Source organism: Leucopleurus acutus (genome assembly GCF_964270905.1).
Source record: "Leucopleurus acutus genome assembly, chromosome: 16".
Lineage (NCBI taxonomy): Eukaryota > Metazoa > Chordata > Mammalia > Artiodactyla > Delphinidae > Leucopleurus > Leucopleurus acutus.
Window position 1 is genome coordinate 26,044,714 of NC_139158.1, and position 18,905 is coordinate 26,063,618.

The 18,905-nt window shown below is 44.6% G+C and overlaps 1 protein-coding gene across 1 annotated transcript in view; it reads left to right on the forward strand.

The window, feature by feature from the left end:
- Window positions 1-18,905, forward strand: part of MYH11 (myosin heavy chain 11) — a 119,402-nt gene that overhangs the window by 6,770 nt on the left and 93,727 nt on the right. Inside the window, exons 2-3 of the mRNA XM_082857252.1 lie at window positions 10,675-11,036; window positions 17,705-17,861. Of these exons, the coding sequence (XP_082713378.1) occupies window positions 10,692-11,036; window positions 17,705-17,861 (502 nt within the window). The 5' untranslated portion in view covers window positions 10,675-10,691. The remainder of the gene's footprint in view (window positions 1-10,674; window positions 11,037-17,704; window positions 17,862-18,905) is intronic.

An 18,905-nucleotide genomic window follows, 5' to 3' on the forward strand; every position in this document is an offset into this window, starting at 1 on the left:
GGAGGGAAATAGCTTTCCGATGTCAGGACCTCGGATATCCCGATGGGAGTTCTCCCTCTTAATGATGGGGTGGGTAGATGTGTGGCGCTTTTCAAATGGATTTGACCACAGAATCGATTTCTTTCTCTTTTTTTGGCTGTGCCTCAAGGCATGTGGGATCTTAGTTCCCTGACCAGGGATCAAACCCACGTCCCCTGCACTGGAAGCACAAAGTCTTAACCACTGGACCACCAGGGAAGTCCCCAGAATTGATTTCTGAAGAGTGTCTCAACCTCTCTGAATCCCGCCCCACCCCACCCCAAATATTTTGAGGGATTAGGGTTCCAAGGAACACACTCTGAGAAATGCCATTCTAGGGTGAAGCCAAGCTCCTCTTCCCTTTTCCTTCTTTCTTTTGACCAAAACAGATTTCACACATCGTGACTGTCAGGCTTCAAAGACATGGGAAGCAACCCAGCCTCTCTCCTTTTTCTGGATAGAGACTGAATCTTTGTGCTTGATCTTCTTTGCATTTTTGAGTCCTAGATTAGGCAGGGTTCGTGGCAGTGGGAATTCCTCTGTCCTTTTATTTTTCTGTTGTAGTTTTTGCCTTTTTCTTTTCTTTTTCTGATTTGTAAGGCAACTCAGCAACATCGTAATTAGAAAGAGCCCACTTAGTTGTCATGCTGCCCTAAACAAATAAAACATGTCTCCCCACCCTCTTGAGTATACTCGGCTACCATTCAAAAACTTTTCATTGATTGTACTTATACTACCGAACTGCACAATTAAGTGCTTAAGGTGGTGAATTTTATTATGTGTATTTTACCATAATTAAAGATAAAAAGAAAAAAAATTTTTTTTTCATTGAAGTGTACTTTATATCAGAACAGTACACCTCCCTGTGGATATGCAGCCCGGTGAATTTCCACAAAGTGGGCACACCCATGTAACTGGCACTCAGATCAAGAGACAGAACATCAACCCCACACCCCCCCCATCACGTCCTACACTTCCAGTTACAACATCTGACATCTACCACCTTAGGTTAGATTTGCCTGGTTTGGAACCTCATATACAGGCACACCTCGTGTTATTGCCCTTACAGATACTGTTTGTTTGTTTTTTTTTTTTTACAAATTAAAGGCTTATGGCAAATCTGTGTCGAGCAAGTCTATCGGTGCCATTTTTCCAACAGCATTTGCTCACTTTGTGTCTCTGTGACACATTTTGGTAATTCTTGCTATATTTAAGGCTTTTTCATTACAATATTTGTTATGGTGACCTGTGATCAGTGGTTTTGTTGTTGCTACTATGACTCGCTGAAGGCTCAGATGATGGTTAGCATTTTTTCGCAATCAAGTATTTTTAATTAAGGTGCGTATGTTGATATAATTAGACAGTCGACATAATGCTGTTGTACACTTAATAGATGACAGCATAGTGTAAACATAACCTTTATAAGCACTGGGAAACCAAAATATCCATGTGACTTGCTTTATTGTGATATTTGCTTTATTGGGATGGTCTGGAACTGAGCTCACAGCATCTTCACGTCCTGCCTGCAAACAGAATCACACAGTATGTCCTTCTCGGGTTTGCCTTCTTTCACACAAGTGTTTGTGAGGTTTGTTCTTATCGCGGTATGGAGTTATAGTTCACTTCATCTGATTTGGGTCCCATTTTGAATGTTTATTATGTGCCGGTCACTGTGCTAGGTGCCTTAAAGGGTCGGTTCATTGATTGCAAATACTGCACTGAGCTTCTGACAAGCCCATCAGGCTTGTGTAGGAGACAGAAGAGCACAGACTTCGAATCAGACCTGGGTTCGGATCCCAGCTCTGTCACTTTTTTTTTTTTTTTTGCGGTACGCGGGCCTCTCACTGTTGTGGCCTCTCCCGTTGCGGAGCACAGGCGGACGCGCAGGCTCAGTGGCCATGGCTCAAGGGCCCAGCCGCTCCGCGGCATGTGGGATCTTCCCGGACCGGGGCACGAACCCGTGTCCCCTGCGTCGGCAGGCAGACTCTCAACCACTGCACCACCAGGGAAGCCCAGCTCTGCCACTTTTTAGCTGTGTGACCTCAGGCAGATTCCTTCACCTCTTTGAGCCCCAGTTTCCATGTCTGTAAGGTGGAGCTGACCATCAAACAGAACTCCTAAGGCTGTGGTGGTGTCGCTCGATGATCCTGCATGTGAAGGATTTAGCCCAGGGCCTGTGAGGAGGCCAGGAGTGTTAAGTATCACTGTTTGGTGTTCAAAAAACTCTGTCCTGGGTATGACATACAGCCAAGTGGGAGGTGGTGTGATATTGGTATTGCTTACATGTAGAAGATAGTTTTATAAATTTTGCGTAGTAATATCTTTCCTTTTAAGGAAAATGTCAGTCATGAAATAGTAGACAGAAGAGTTTAACCCTCCTACAGGTACCCCATCATGAGGCTCCAGCAATTAACACTGGGCCGATCCTGGCTCCACCAAAATTTCCTCCCTGCCCTGATTATTTTGAGGTAAACCCCAGGTTTATCATTTCATCTATAAATACTATATTATTTTCTTTTTTATTTATTTATTTATGGCTGCGTTGGGTCTTCGTTGCTGCCCATGGGCTTTCTCTAGTTGCGGCGATCGGGGGCTACTCTTCGTTGTGATGCGTGGGCTTCTCATTGTGGTGGCTTCTCTTGTTGCGGAGCATGGGCTCTAGGCACGCAGGCTTCAGTAGTTGTGGCACACAGGCTCAGTAGTTGTGGCTCGCGGGCTCTAGAGCTCAGGCTCAGTAGTTGTGGCCCACGGGCTTAGTTGCTCCACGGCATGTGGGACCTTCCCAGGCCAGGGCTCAAACCCGTGTCCCCTGCATTGGCAGGTGGATTCTTAACCACTGTGCCACCAGGGAAGTCCCTTCACGATCTTCTAAAAGGAAATACTTCTCTAAAAGGAAAGGACTCTCTAAATAGGTGAAATCACAGTACCATTTTCACACCAAAGAATTTAACCAGTTCCCTAGGATAAAACATATTGAGTCAGTGTTCAAATTTCCCTGATTAGCTCATCCATTTTTCTTTTCGGAGGGGTTGTCAAGTAAACTTTTATTTTTCTGACAATTACATTCAGTTGCTCAAAGATTTCCATTTAAAGGGTGGCTTTTTAAAAAAAAGTTATTTAATTATTTACTTATTTGGCTGCGTTGGGTCTTCCTTGTGGTGCGCAGGCTTTTCTCTAGTTGCAGCGAGCAGGGGCTACTCTTTGTTGTGGTGCGCGGGCTTCTCATTGCGGTGGCTTCTCGGAGAATGGGCTCTAGGTGTGCAGGCTCAGTAGTTGTGGCTCACGGACTCTAGAGCGCAGGCTCAGTAGTTGTGGCGCACAGGCTTAGTTGCTCCACGGCATGTGGGATCTTCCCGGACCAGGGCTCAAACCCGTGTCCCCTACATTGGCAGGCGGATTCTTAACCACTGTGCCACCAGGAAAGTCCCTAAAGCGTGCCTTTTTAAGACAGCAAAATGTACCTTTATTTCTGATTTGCTCCGTGTATGGATGTGCATGTTGACAGGATAGGGGAGTTCTTTCTCTGCCTCTATCAGTGTTTGTCTTTTATTGTACTTGTTAGACTTTTTCATTATGAAAATTTTCAGACATATGCAAAAGTGGAGAGAACAGTATGACGTACCCCTTGGTTCCTGTCACTCACCTTCCATATGAGGCCAATCATTTCACCCCCACCCTCCTCCCATTTCTTTTGTGGGTCCCAAAGTCCTTTCTAATCTATAGGTTACCCTTTTTAAAAATACTTTACCTGTTAAAGAAACTGAGTCATTTGTCCTATGCTTTCCCACCTTGTGGGCTTTGTCACATGCCCGTGGCCTTGTTTGGCATGTTCCCTGTGCCCTGCATTTCCCTTAAATACGTGTTAGATCCAGAGGCTTTGTTGGCTTCGGTCCCCCAACCCCACCCCATTTTCCTTTTTGTAAGAATATTTCATTGGTGGTGGTGGCACTTCCTAGAGCAACCCCTCTGGAGGCACGTAACCTCTGATCGACTTTGTTTTTGCAATGTTAAGGTTAATGAGTAGGTATAGGTGGTGCGAGCCTGATCCATCCATTATAAAGTTTGCCATCTGCTTTTCATCTAATACAGTGGGTCTGAAAGTGTGGACCCCAGGCCAGCATCCTCAGCATCACCTGGGAACCTGTTAGAAATGCAGGTCTTGGGCTCATCCCAGACCTACTGACTCGGAAGCTCTGGGGTGGGCCCAGCCATCCGTGATTCCACAACTGCCCGGGTGAAGCTGATGCACAAGAAAGTTTGAGAATCAATGGTCTGATGTTTTAGCAACATTGATAGTCATTGTCAAGACCCATTATTTTATTCAGAGTTCCAAAATTGCTACATTTTAGTTTCATCATTTCTTCCACCTTTATTGGCTGGAATTCTTCTAAGTAGAAGGTAGTTTTTGTTTTTTTTTTTTTAAACAGTGAAAGTGAGGTGAAGGGAGAATGGACTCATTACATCCCAAGAGAAATTCGATAACAATTTAAAAATGCAGGAAATGTGATTGTTAAACCTGGGACAGGGCACATTCTCTACGATTCTTTAGTTCACTTTTTGGAATAACTGAAGTGATTATTCAGATTTAGGGAATGATTCACCCATTTCTCCATCTTTTTTTTTTTTTAAATGAGCTACTAGATCAGGTCTCCCAGGAGAAATAACCATCCCTTCTGAACAAATCAGCCTTTGGGTTTTTTGTTTTTTTTTTAATTTGTATTTTTACTTTAAAATAAGTTTGAGATTGAGTGAATTTGTTGGCAGCCTTTGGTTTGTATTATTGTTATTTTCACCCCAGAAGAGAAAAGTGGTAGTAACTGCCCCTCTGATTTTTGCCTTGCAAAGTCTGCATTTTAGGAGGTGGCTGCCCAGCTCCAGGGGCCCATGGATGGGACATGGGGGTTACTCCATCTCCGTGGGATTTGTTGGCCTAAGTGTGGAGATTATGTTTGAATTCAAAGGAGTTATGAATTGTTTTCTGCTGAAGTAGGGGGATCAACCACACAGTACGTCCTGGTGGCTGTACATCCTAACTCAGCTTGCACCTTAGTTCTTTGGAACCAACAGTGGATGGGGGGAGGAGAGATGGGGTCGGTTGGAGGAGCTGAGTGAGAGCAAGTGCTACTAGAGCAGGGCAGCTCCTTCAGGTATGGTCAGAGGGTCTGGAATGGGCCCTTGGATTGGCCTATAAAGAGTCTGTTGCCTCAGCACCTTGTCTCATGAACACGTCTAGACAACAGAATGGAGAATCTGTCACAAATGGGCTCCCCATGCTGAGAGGGCATTTAATGACTTGACGTTTTATATAAAGACAGACTTCTTGTCAATTATTTAGTGACCTTGAGGAACAGTTTGTAGAAAGGCAGCATCAGTGTTTTAGTTTCCCCTTTTCTTTACCAGTTTTCAATACAATGGGTTGATTCCCCAGCATCTTACAAGGATGACTTGTGAATTTTTTTTAATCATTATGAGCCCATGGATTTAAACATATTCACCTTTCAACTCTTGTCCCATATTTGACCAAATAGAACCCTAGTTTAATATTTTAGTGTGTAGTTTTCTAGACTTTTAAAAATGTATACACAGACATATAAAATGACAAGAATTACTCTATTATAAATATTTTAATCAGCTTTATTGATATTTTAGTGTGTAGTTTAATATTTTAGCATGTAGTTTTCTAGACTTTTAAAAATGTATACACAGACATATAAAATATTTTAGTGTGTAGTTTTCTAGACTTTTAAAAATGTATACACAGACATATAAAATGACAAGAATTACTCTATTATAAATATTTCAATCAGCTTTATTGAGGTATAATCTACATATAACTCACCATTTTTTAAAAAATTCACTGATTTTTAAGTGTACAGCTCAATGAGATTTGTCAAATGTATACAGTTATATAATCACCACCATAATCAGGATATAGAACGTTTTCATCACCCCCAAATTTCCTTTGTGCCTCTTGGCGGTCAGTGGCCTCCCCAGCCTCTGGCAACCAGTGATCTGCTTTCTGTCACCATAGTTTTGCCTTTTCTAGACTTAACACATTAGTGGAATAATAGAGCATGTAGACTGGGTCTTGCTTCTTTCACCGAGCTTGCTTTTGAGATTCGTCTATTTTATTGTGTAGTTTGTTCCTTTTTATTGCTGAGTATTCCATTTATTCATATTGTTTTTAACCTAAAAAGATATCGGAGATATCTTTGCATGGTCCAAAGTCATCTACTGCGTTATTCCGTTTATATGCAATGCCCCGAAAAGGCAAATCTATAGAGACAGATAATAGATTAGTGGTTGCCGAGGGTGGTGGGTAGGAACAGGGAGTGACTGCAGACCAGCATGAGGAAACCCTTTTGAGATGATGGGAATGGTCCAAAATTTAGCATCATGATAAATGCACAGCTCTGTAAATTTACTAAAAATCATTGAATTGTGCATTTACAATGAGAGGATTTTAAAGCATGTAAATGACAAATAAATATGTTAAGATGAAAGGGAAAAATCTTTTTGTTAATTTTGTTAACAGTGAGGCCTCTCACTGTTGTGGCCTCTCCCGTTGCGGAGCACAGGCTCTGGACGTGCAGGCTCAGCGGCCATGGCTCACTGGCCTAGCCGCTCCACGGCACGTGGGATCTTCCCGGACCGGGGCACAAATCCGTGTTCCCTCCATCAGCAGGTGGACTCTCAACCACTGCGCCACCAGGGAAGCCCAATTTATAGTCTTTTGATGTTCAAAAATTGTGTGCAAATCTGTAACCAACATTAACTCTATGAATTATCACTTTTATTATTTCTTCTTTTTTTAACATTCTTTTTTTAAATATTCTTTTCCACTATGGTTTATCACAGGATATTGAATATAGTTCCCTGTGCTACACATTAGGACCTTGTTGTTTATCCATTCTAAATGTAATAATTTGCATCTATGAACCCCAAACTCCTAGTCCATCCCTCTCCCTCCCCCTCTCCCCCGTGGCAACCACCAGTCTGATCTCTATGTCTGTGAGTCTGTTTCTGTTTTGTAGATAGGTTCATTTGTCCATATTTTAGATTCCACATGTAAGTGATATCATATGGTATTTGTCTTTCTCTTTCTGACTTACTTCACTTAGTATGATAATCTCTAGCTGCATCCATGTTGCTGAAAATGGCATTATTTCGTTCTTTTTTATGGCCAAGTAGTATGCCATTGTACATATGTACCACATCTTCTTTACCCATTCATCTGTCAATGGACATTTAGGTTGTTTCCATGTTTTGGCTATTGTGAACAGTGCTGCTATGAACATAGGGGTGCATGTATCTTTCTGAATTATAGTTTTGTCTAGGTATATTCCCAGGAGTGGGATTACTGGATCATATGGTAATTCTGTTTTTAGTTTTCTGAGGAACCTCCATACTGTTTTCCATAGTGGCTGTACCAACTTCCATTCCCACCAACAGTGTAGGAGGGTTCAAAAGGGAAAAATCTTTGCGTGGCATAAATAAGTCTACATCTTGAATTTTGGGTGGAATTATAGGATTCTGTTGCCTGGATGCTCTGTAATTTAACAAGGCACTCACTGAAGGCCGTTTGGATTGCTTGCAGGTTTTGCTGTTCCAAATAGCACTGCAATGTACATTTTTATACATCTGTTAGCACTTCTCAGTTTCCTTAAGCTAAATTGCTAGCAATCGAATTGCAGGTCAGGGGGTGTGCATGAATTTTAGGAACTTTCCATCTGTAAGGGTGATGTATGCAGAGGCCCGGACCCTACACTCTTGACAACACTGGATATTATCAGTGGTTCTCACCTTAGCCAAGCTATGGGTGAAAAGCAATATCTCACTGCTTCACCTTGTATTTCTTCATTTACTAGTGAGGCTGAACATCTTTTTCTTATGTGGATTGGCTATTTGAAGGTGTTTTTAAAGTATCTATTTTTGTTGATCATAAATTTAATAAAAGTTATAAAACTGTAAGTATGGCAAAAATACATAATAGAAAGTATACCCATGTTCAGAGTAGCATTATTCACGATAGAGAAAATGTGGAAGTAACTCAAATGTCCATCAACAGATGAATGGGTAAACAAAATGTCATATATCCATACAATGGAATATTATTCAGCCTTAAAAAAGGAAGGAAATTCTGATTCATGCTGCAACATGGTTGAACCTTGAGGACATTATGCTAAGTGACATATGCCAGTGACAAAAGGACAAATACTGTATGATTCCACTGACATGAGGTTCCTAGAGTAGTGAAATTCATAGAGATAGAAAGTAGAGGGCTTCCCTGGTGGTGCGGTGGTTAAGAATCTGCCTGCCAATGCAGGGGACACAGGTTCGAGCCCTGGTCCGGGAAGATCCCACATGCTACGGAGCAACTCAGCCCATGCATCGCAACTACTGGGCCCGTGTGCCACAACTACTGCCTAGAGCCCGTGCTCCACAACAAGAGAAGCCACCGCAATAAGAAGGCTGCACCCTGCAACAAAGAGTAGCCCCCGCTTGCCACAACTAGAGAAAGCCCACGTGCAGCAATGAAGACCCAACACAGCCAAAAATAAATAAATAATAATAATAAAAGATAAATTTTAAAAAACAAAACAAAAAAGAAAAGAAAGTAGAATGGTGGTTGCCAGTGGCTAGAGGGAAGAGGCAATGGGGAATTAGTCTTTAATGGGTGTGGAGTCTCAGTTTTGCAAGATGAAAAGAGTTCTGGAGCTGGATGGTGGTGATACTTGCACAACAATATGAATGTACTTAATGTCACTGAACTTAGTGTCATAAAATGAGTAAGATAGTATACTTATGTATATTTTACCACAATAAAAAATTGGCAAAAAAGCCCATAAAAAGTAAAAATCCCTTCATAACTATATTGATAAGTGCATATTTCTCCAGTCATTCTGTCTATATGGATTCTAAATATTTTTAAATAAAATGGGTTATTATACCTACTATTTTACAATATTCCCTATATTTCATTTTTAAACAGTTTTATTGAGATATAATTTAAATACCATACAATTCACCCATTTAAACTGTACAATTGAATGGCTTTTAGCATATTCACAGAATTGTGCATCCATCATTGCAGTACATTCTAGAACATTTTCATCACCCCCAAAAGAAACCCTGCACCCCTTCGCTGTCACCCTCTAATTCTCTCCCAGCTGTTGGCAACCACTAATCTACTTTCTATCTCTATGGATTGCCTATTCTGGACATTTTGGGTAAGTGGAATCATATAATATGTGGTCCTCTGTGACTAGATTCTTTTACTTAGTATAGTGTTTTCAAGATTCATTAATGCTCAGTGTATATCAGTACCCCATTCCTTTTTATGGCTGAATAATATTCCATTATATGGAGAGGCCCCATTTTATTTATCCATTCATCTGTTGATGGACATTTGGGGTTTTTTTTTTGACACTTCTTGGCTATTAGAAATAATGCTTCTATGAACATTCACTTATGAGTTTTGTGTGGAGGTATGTTTTCATTTCTCTTGGGTATATACCCAGGAATGGGATTGTTGGATCATATGATAACTCTCTGTTTAACCATTTGAGGACCCCCCTTTTATTTTCACAGTAAACTATCAGACTTGGATATCTTCCTGTGTCAACACACCTTGACATACTTCTTGCATCTTAACCCCTGGATAGCATTTCATTGTATGAAAATATAATGGTTTATGTACCCATGCCATGTTGATGGACAACAGGCAATGATGGAGATCCTTTTCTTTTTTTTTAAAATAAATTTATTTATTTATTTGTTTTTATTTTTGGCTGCGTTTGGTCTTCTTTGCTGCACGGGCTTTCTCTAGTTGCGGTGAGTGGGGGCTACTCTTTGTTGCAGTGCGCGGGCTTCTCATTGTGGTGGCTTCTCTTGTTGTGGAGCATGGGCTCTAGGCACGCAGACTTCAGTAGCTGTGGCACGTGGGCTCAGTAGTTGTGGCACGTGGGCTCAGTAGTTGTGGCACACGGGCTCAGTAGTTGTGGCTCGTGGGCTCTTGAGCGTAGGCTCAGTAGTTGTGGTGCACGGGCTTAGTTGCTCTGCGGCATGTGGGATCTTCCTGGAGCAGGGCTCGAACCCGTGTCCCTTGCATTGGCAGGTAGATCCTTTTTTTTTTTTTTGAAGATGTTGAGGGTAGGAGTTTATTAATTAATTAATTTTTGTTGTGTTGGGTCTTCATTTCTGTGCGAGGACTTTCTCTAGTTGTGGCAAGCGGGGGCCACTCTTCATCGCAGTGTGCGGGCCTCTCACTATCGTGGCCTCTCTTGTTGCGGAGCACAGGCTCCAGACGCGCAGGCTCAGTAGTTGTGGCTCACGGACCTAGTTGCTCCACGGCATGTGGGATCCTCCCAGACCAGGGCTCGAACCTGTGTCCCCTGCCTTAGCAGGCAGATTCTCAACCACTGGCAGGGAAATTCTTAACCAGTGCACCACCAGGGAAGCCCCTGGAGATCCTTTACTGAAGGGCCTTTGGGTTGTTTCCATTTTTTGACAACATAAGCCATCCTACAGGGAACACCTTTGTACTCTATGGAATGTTTCTGCAGACTGCATTCCCAGACATGATGAGGTGAGGGCTTTATCTGTCTTTAGGGCTTGGTTCTGGTCTAATTCTGACCCTGTGGCCTTATTCCCCAGGAGATCAACCAGGCACCATGGCACAGAAGGGCCAGCTCAGTGATGACGAGAAGTTCCTCTTTGTAGACAAAAACTTCATCAACAGCCCAGTGGCCCAGGCTGACTGGGCTGCCAAGAAGCTGGTATGGGTCCCTTCGGAGAAGCAGGGCTTCGAGGCGGCCAGCATCAAGGAGGAGAAGGGGGATGAGGTGATTGTGGAGCTAGTGGAGAATGGCAAGAAGGTCACGGTCGGCAAAGATGATATCCAGAAGATGAACCCGCCCAAGTTCTCCAAGGTGGAGGACATGGCAGAGCTGACGTGTCTCAATGAAGCCTCCGTGCTGCACAACCTGAGGGAGAGGTACTTCTCAGGACTCATATACGTGAGTATCTTGGGGCAGCCAGTCACTTCTTGCTGGCCTCCTGCACCCCTGAGGGAAGGGAGAGGCTTGGAGATGTCTTCGGGGTGCAGGTTGGGAGGCTGAAGTTTTCAATGAGAGAGGCTGCATGGTGGGATGGAATCGTCCAGACCTGGGTTCCCATTCACCTTGCCCTACCTAGTTCTGTGACATTGAACAGGTTATTTCACCTCTTGAAGCCTCAGTTTTCCCATCTGCAAAATGAGAACAATCACCCTCCCCACGTAAAGGAGATCCAAAGATTCCATGTAATCCCATAGGCGCTTGGTCAGTGCTCAACGGATTTCAGTTAAGTAGTTCCCTGCCCTTCCTCCATCTTGGAAATAAAGAAGAGCTCTTAACCTCCTTGGGAAGGCTGGTCAATCCTGGCAGTCAAGTAGGTAGGAGACATGAGGATCTTGGTGAGGTTTGGTGGAGGCCTTCCCTGTCCCAAATGGGAACGCCTAGATTGACCTGGACTCCTCTGGGTTGACTGTGCAGATCAGAGTGCACTAGAGCTGCACTGTCCAATATGGTAGCCACCGGCCACATGTGGCTAACTAAATTTAGATGTAAACTAATTAAGCATCAGTTCTTAAAAGTTCACTTCTTCACTTGTACTGGGCTTCATGTTAAATGCCCAACAGCCACCTGTGTCTAGTGGCTGCTGTATACCTGTGACAGCACAAGTGTAGAACATTCCTATCACTACAGAAAGCTCTGTGGGACAGTCTGGACCAGATGATGTGTGACTCAGGGGTACAGGTTCCTTGTGGGGTGGGCCAGCTCCCCAGGATATAGAAGGACATGGTAACCCCATTAAGCCAAACTGGTGGGCAGAGGGTCCCCCAGTCCAGCCTTTGTCTATCTTGCCTCTCAGAAAGGGTATGTTAATCCCTTGGGCAAGTTATCTAATTTCTCTGAAATTTTGTTTCCTTCTCTATAAAATGAACACAAGAATAGTACTAGCCTCATAGACTGGGTTACTCTGAAAAGAAAGCACTTGGCATGCTTCCTGGCATGTTGTAGGCACTCAACATGCTAGGTGTTGTTTTTGTTAGTTTTGTTGCTGTTATGGTAATTTTTGTTATTACCAGACAGATGTTCTTGGATTCTCTGCAAACTTATGGAAACAGTCACCTCCATCTTTAGGCCCTCTGGTCCTGCCCTTTGTGTTTTACCATGTGAAAATTACAAAACTCCCTTGTCATCTCTAAAATTGTCCTGCAGACGTTTTTCCTAATTAGGAAAATAAGGCACATTTATTCCAGAAGATTTGGAAAATTCATAAAAGCACAGTAAACACAAAAATCAGTCCTCCCCCAGAGATAACAGCTGATAAGATGTTGGTGCATTCCCGGTGTTTCTATGTGAGAATAGTGCGTGTTTACATATTGAAAAGCCTGTGCACCTAGGCTGGGGACCTGCTCTTCTTTCTACATATAAGTCAGTGATGAGCATCCCCATTGCTCATTCATAACGCCAGAATGTCCCTTTATGGGCTTTGTGACCTATCCTATGGATGTACCATAATTAATGATCTATTCTTCTTATGGATTGTTCAGAGGGGGTTACAATGGGTTTTTTCTTTTTAAAGAGCCAAGGGGGAACGGGGGAGCAACTCATAATTCTATAAATGCCTCCTCTTTATCTCATTTAATTAGTACAACTCCACTGAATGAAGTATGCTAGTCTGTAAGATGGGACGAGCATACTTCATTCAGTGGATGTTGTGCTAATTCAAGCTGAGGCTCAGAGTACTAAAGTCCCTCCAAGGATAGTCTAAGATGCTCTCTAAGCAGGGAAAGTCCCTTTTGTCGAACTCCTTGTTTGGAAGCATTATCAACCTGGGGCTCTTGGCACAGAGTGGATATTTCTAAGGACACCAATCTGCAGGGAGTAAGAGGGGAGCGGGTCTCCCGTCCAAGATGAGTCGTCTTCATCCAAGGAGGTCAAGGATGGGCCTGGATATGAATCTTGCCTGCTATGCTCTGACACAGATGTTTGAGCCCCAAATAGAAATCAGGAAAAATGAGGGGCTTATGAAGGTCCCAAGACCCAGACTATCTTCCGACAGCAGATTAAAACATGAATCAAATCTTCAAATTCCTGCTACGCTTCTCTGGACAGATTAGATGAAAAGCCTTTCAGTCTTGTGACCACGCGTCCACTCCTGTCTCGTTCCTTTCTGGTCAGTTTAATCACTTAAATAGAAACTGTTGGCGGGGAGGGGGAGATGGGGAATTTCTTATTTATGTATTTATTTGTGGCTTTTTCTTGTGTCTGTTCACAACTATCTAACCACTCAGACTTAAAACATTTTTTCTGAATAGACAACACATGCAAATAGTAAATAAAATAGTATATAAGGGTATTTTAGAACTTTTCCTTTCAACCCCATTCCTCACCTTCTGGTTCCGCTCCTTAGAGAAGCCGTGGTCACCAGTTCCTTATGTAGCGTTCCAGCAATATTTTATACATATAGAGGCAAATATATGTATATTTGTATACATACATATGTATTCCTTTAAAGGGCAGTGAGCCAGTTATTGAGCCAGTCTCCCACTGATGGACATTTAGGTTGTTTCTAGTCTTTTTTGCCCTTTAAAATCAAGGCTGTAGCAGATCACATTCTTGATGGACCAGGTCTTTCTCTAGGATACATGTTCAGAAAGTCATGACATTGCACTACAACCTGGTAAAGAAAGTATGGTTATCCATTGTTTTATAGATGGGGAAGAAGAGGCTCAGGGGTTTGGCCTCTTGCTCAAGTCACACAGGCAATGAGGGCAAGGCTGAGGTTCAACCAGGCCTCTGTGACCTAAAGCCTACATCTCTTCCACCTTCCCCCACTGTCCCTCATTTCTGCCAGAGGCCTTGGGAGCTCAGGGCTCCACAGCTGACCATATAAAGTGTTAGGGAAAAAGTGGACTCACTTCCTAATACGGTCACAAGAGGGAAACCCTTGGCCTGCAGCTGGGACCTGCTGTGGCACCGGGCCCTGAGATGCCGGCTGGGACATGGGAAGCGGGGATGTTGAAACCTGAACTTGACCAGCTGGAAAGGGGCCGGTGGGGATGGGGAAGCAGAAGCACAATCAAGTGCAGGTGGGCTGGGTCAGGTGAGACCAACCAAGTTGGAGCAATGGAGACTGAGACTCCAGATTCTGAAGCCCAGCTTCTGTGTGGGGTGTGCTACTGCCTTCCTAGTCCTTCCTGTAGGGCCACTGTGCCCCGGAAAGATGTGCTGAACTGGACAGAGATTCAGATCTGTCTGGAAGCATGGATTAAGTGCTTGCTGTGTACATAGCACCAGGAGGTGTCCTAGGCAAACAGGAGGAAGGTGATATTTCTCCTTCAGAAGCTGATGATGGAGTTGGGAGAGCCATGCCTTCCTTCCTTCCTCCTTCCCTCACTCCCTCCATTCTTTCTTTTATTCATTGTATTAAGCAAATATTTACTGAGTGTCTGCTATGTGCCTGGCCCTGTGCTGGGTGCTAGATATATGCTGGTGTGCAGCTTGCAGTCCAGGAGGGACATTTAGACTGAGCCCTGAAAGAGCAGATGGAAATGGCTCTGGGAAGATCAGGGAGAAGTGTTCCAGGGAGAGAGGACATTCCATGTGAAGTTTCCAAGGTGGCAAGGTTTTCATCATCATGAAACAAAGGGAGCACTGGGTGGTCACTAACATTTATTGAGCCCCTATTACATACCAGATATTGTGCTAAATGCTTCACGAGGGCTATCTCACAGCAAACCAATGAAGGAGCTCCTATTACACCTGCCCATTTTGCAGATGAGGATAACTGAGGCTCAGAGAGGCTAAGAGACTTGCCCAGGGACACACAGCCAAGAAGTAGCAGAATGAGAGCTCCAACAATTCCTTGGTAGTCAATCCTATACTCTTAACCACTGCCCTTTACTGCCTCCAGGTGCCTGGAGGGGTGGTTAGGGTTGTAAATGATACATTCTGGAAAGGACATGGCAGTGGCAGTGGGCATGGCCTGAGAGGAGCTGGAGGTGGAGTTGAGGCCTGAAGAGGAGGTAGGGCTTGGTTGGCCTTCATTCAAACGATCGATTGTTTGTTGGGCACTTACTCCATGGAGGCCCCAAGCTGGGGAGCAGGACACAGATGAACAAGACACACAGGCCCTGCCCTGGAACAGCTTTGCCACCTGTTCAACGAATGTCTATTGAGCACCTACTATGTGCGGACCAGTGCAAGGCCCCGGGTCACAGAGACGAAGGCAGCACTGCCCCTGCTCCAGGGAAGCTTTGTAATTAACTGACCCCTCAGGCATTCATTTAGCAGGCATTTAGTGAGCACCCACTGTATACCTGAGCTGGTTAGCACCTTATCTGTTAAGTCTCAGTGCTGGGAGTACCTCCCCACTGAAGTTTCTCTGAGCACCCCCATGTGGGTTAGGGCCCTCTCTTCCTTGCTCCCATAATACACTGGGCTCCATCCTTGTTGTTATGATGTTATTTTTGAACATCCTTCTCTCCCTTTTGATCTGGGGGCTTTTTGAGGGCAGGAATGATCATTGATTTATTTGTCTCCAGCATCTAACACAGACCTGGTATACAGTACATGCTCAATAAGTGGCTGATGGATGTTTAGATAAGCCTTATGTTGACCTCACTCTTGCCCTTTTTGGGGAGTGGTGAGAACCTGGGGGATTACTCCCTCCCTCCCCCACCAGTCCTGTACCTTTTCAGGAGCATCATTCTCCCTGTGCCTGGGCCCAACTCTCATCATCATTGTCCCTTAGCAAATGGTGCCCTGGAGGGAGGCTCCCACTCTTCAACCAGTTGCCAGCATGACTGAAAGCCCTTTGTGGGCAGGACCTTGTGTGTTTTGTCTTCCAGTATAACCCCAGAGCCTTGCACAGTGTGAGGGCACACACTGAATGAATGAATGAGTAAATGAATGAACAAATGATCTATTGTTTCTGTAGGACAGGGATAGGTCTACAGCCTTATGGACAGTGTCCACTCCTCGGAGTGGGCCAAGTTGGAGCTCAGTGCTGCCAGGGTCTTGCTGGGTGACTTTGGTCAAGTGAAAGTGACTTTGATCACTGCTCTGAGTGAAACCCAGTGATGGAATATCTGTTCCTCCTCCTTTAGTCACTTCTCGGGGGAGTTGGAGGGAAGACATGCTTCCCGGCCATCGGGGCCTTGGGCAGCACTGGTGTTATTGTTTGGAAAAGCAGTTCCTGTGGGACAGGTTGGTGCCTCCCTCCTGGGCTGTGACCTCAGCCCATGGGAAAGGCCAGCGTACAGTAAGAACCAGGACAGCGCCTCCCCCAGGCACAGCACGGCAGGGTGTGCGAGCCTCTTCACGCCCCTTCCCTGTTCTGTTCATTTTCACATGCTCCTCTGCGCTTGGTAGGGCAGGACAATTTTTTTTTTTTTTTTACATCTTTATTGGAGTATAATTGCTTTACAATGGTGTGTTAGTTTCTGCTTTATAACAAAGTGAATTAGCTATACATATAGGACAATTTTTTAAGATTAATTAATTTATTTTTTTGGCTGAGCCATGTGGCTTGCGGGATCTTAGTTCCCCGACCAGGGATTGAACCCGGGCCCCGAGCAGTGGAAGCCCCGAGTCCTAACCACTGGACTGCCAGGGAATTCCTGACTTTTTTAAAAAAAAATTGTGATAAAATCCATATGATATGGATTCACCATATTCATCAGTTTAAAGGAAACAATTCAGTGGCAGTAATACACTCACTCACGGTGTAGTGCTACTATCACCACTGGTTCCAGAACATTTTTATAACCCCCCAAAGAAACCCATTCCAGCTAGCAGTCACTCCAGTTCCCCCATTTCTGCAGTCCCTGGAAACCAGAGATCTGCTTTCTGTTTCTGTGGATTTGCCTGTTCTGGGCATTTCATATAAATGGAACCATGTGATACGTGACCTTCTGAGTCTGACTTCTTTCATTCAGTGTAATGTTTCCAAGGTTCATCTGTGTTGTAACGTGTCAGGACCATTCCTATTTAAGGGCAGCTGTGTTCATCACCATTTTAGAGACAAGGGAGTGTGTGCTTTGTTCATGGTCGAGAGTATGAGCTCTGGGGTTAGCTGTCGCGATTTTAGTTCCGAATTCCCCAGCAGCTGTGTGACCTGGTGACCTCACGGAGCCTCAGTTTCCTCATCTGTCAAATGGGCAGCAGGGAAATCATAGTATCCCTGTCACAGGGTGGATGTGAGGATTAAAGAAGAAGACGACTGTGAAGTGCTTAGCTCAGTGGCCGGCGCACAGTAGATGCTCCAGAAGTGGTAGATGTTATTTAAGCCCGCGAGGCTCAGGGAGGTGAAGCAACAGTGGTGAGAGTGGAGCTGGGATCTGAACGCAGAACTTATAAACTATAACACAGGTGCCCCTTGCTCCTCTTCCCCTATATCCAGAGACAGTGATGCCAAGAGGTTCCCACTAGGACTCTGAGCCTCAGTTTCCCCATCTCTAAAATGAGACTCTGAGCGCATCTGTCTAAGGCTGCCACTGTGAGGATGAAGTGAGAAAATGCACACGGTGGTGCTCAGACAATGCAGGTCGTGGTGGGTGTTCTCATGGCTGGACCCCCACGGGCTGTTTGTCCCTGCTGGGTTCTGGAAATAAGATGGGTTCTCTGTTTGGCAGACGTACTCGGGCCTCTTCTGCGTGGTGGTGAACCCCTACAAGCAGCTGCCCATCTACTCGGAGAAGATCATTGACATGTACAAGGGCAAGAAGCGGCACGAGATGCCCCCCCACATCTATGCAATCGCCGACACGGCCTACCGGAGCATGCTGCAAGGTGAGCCGCCTGTGGGTGCATGGAGCTCCTCCTCCTCCAGGGAGCCCACCAGGGCTGCTTACAGTCACTCCCCGGGCCCTTCCTGTCCTGCCTGACTGCAGTTCTCGCCAAGAATGCGGAGTTTGGCAGGCAGCACTGGGCCTCAGGAGGGCTGTGACTGAAAAAGGGAAAAAGCAAACTGAACATCTGTGTTTGCGGCCCGGGAGGGCAAAAGAGGGCAGATAGCTTGGGCAAATATGGGCATGGGCCCGCTCTGGTTTCCGCTCCAGAGCTCGCTGTACCCCCCGGGCTGCCCGAGGCCCTGGGCAGGCCAGCTGTCTGGAAAATGGTAGGATGCTCTCACCTGGGAAGGGAAGTGGGTGGGGAACAGCCCTGGGGCTGAGCCAATCAGATGTGGATTTGCAGCCAGCTGTCTGTCACTCACACCCTGCGGGATCCTATGCAAATGTCTTTTCATCTCCAGCCTCAGTTTTCTCATCTGTGAAAAGAGAGTGATAGGATCCATCTCTCAGCTTGTGGTGAAGATTGTAAAACAGGCTTTTCCACACTGAAGACCTTTGCATATTACCTCCATGTTTATGTATTATTACTATCATTAATAACTTTTACTGAGGTAGAACATACATACAGTAGAATGCAAAAAGTGTACAAATTCAGTGTCCAGCATAAAATTAATTTTTACATGTCTACAGTTGTATAATCACCACCCAGACCAAGATGGGAAATAGTTCCAGAAAGTTCCCTCATGCCTCTTCCCATAAATGGAATACCTCCTCGTATAAATGGATCTGGTCTTGAGATACAGGAGTTCTGCCCTCCTTACACTTGGGAAAGGGCAACAGAAAAGAGCTTTGGCAGTTTTCAAGCTGTGCACAATTGTTATGTGATTTTTAGGTGCGAATAGTCTAGAGGTTGTAAGCCGGCAACTGGTAGGCTGGATCCAGCCCTCAGATAAGTTTGGTTTGGTCCACGTGGAGTTTTTTATTTTTTATTTTTTTAACATCTTTATTGGAGTATAATTGCTTTATAATGGTGTGTTAGTTT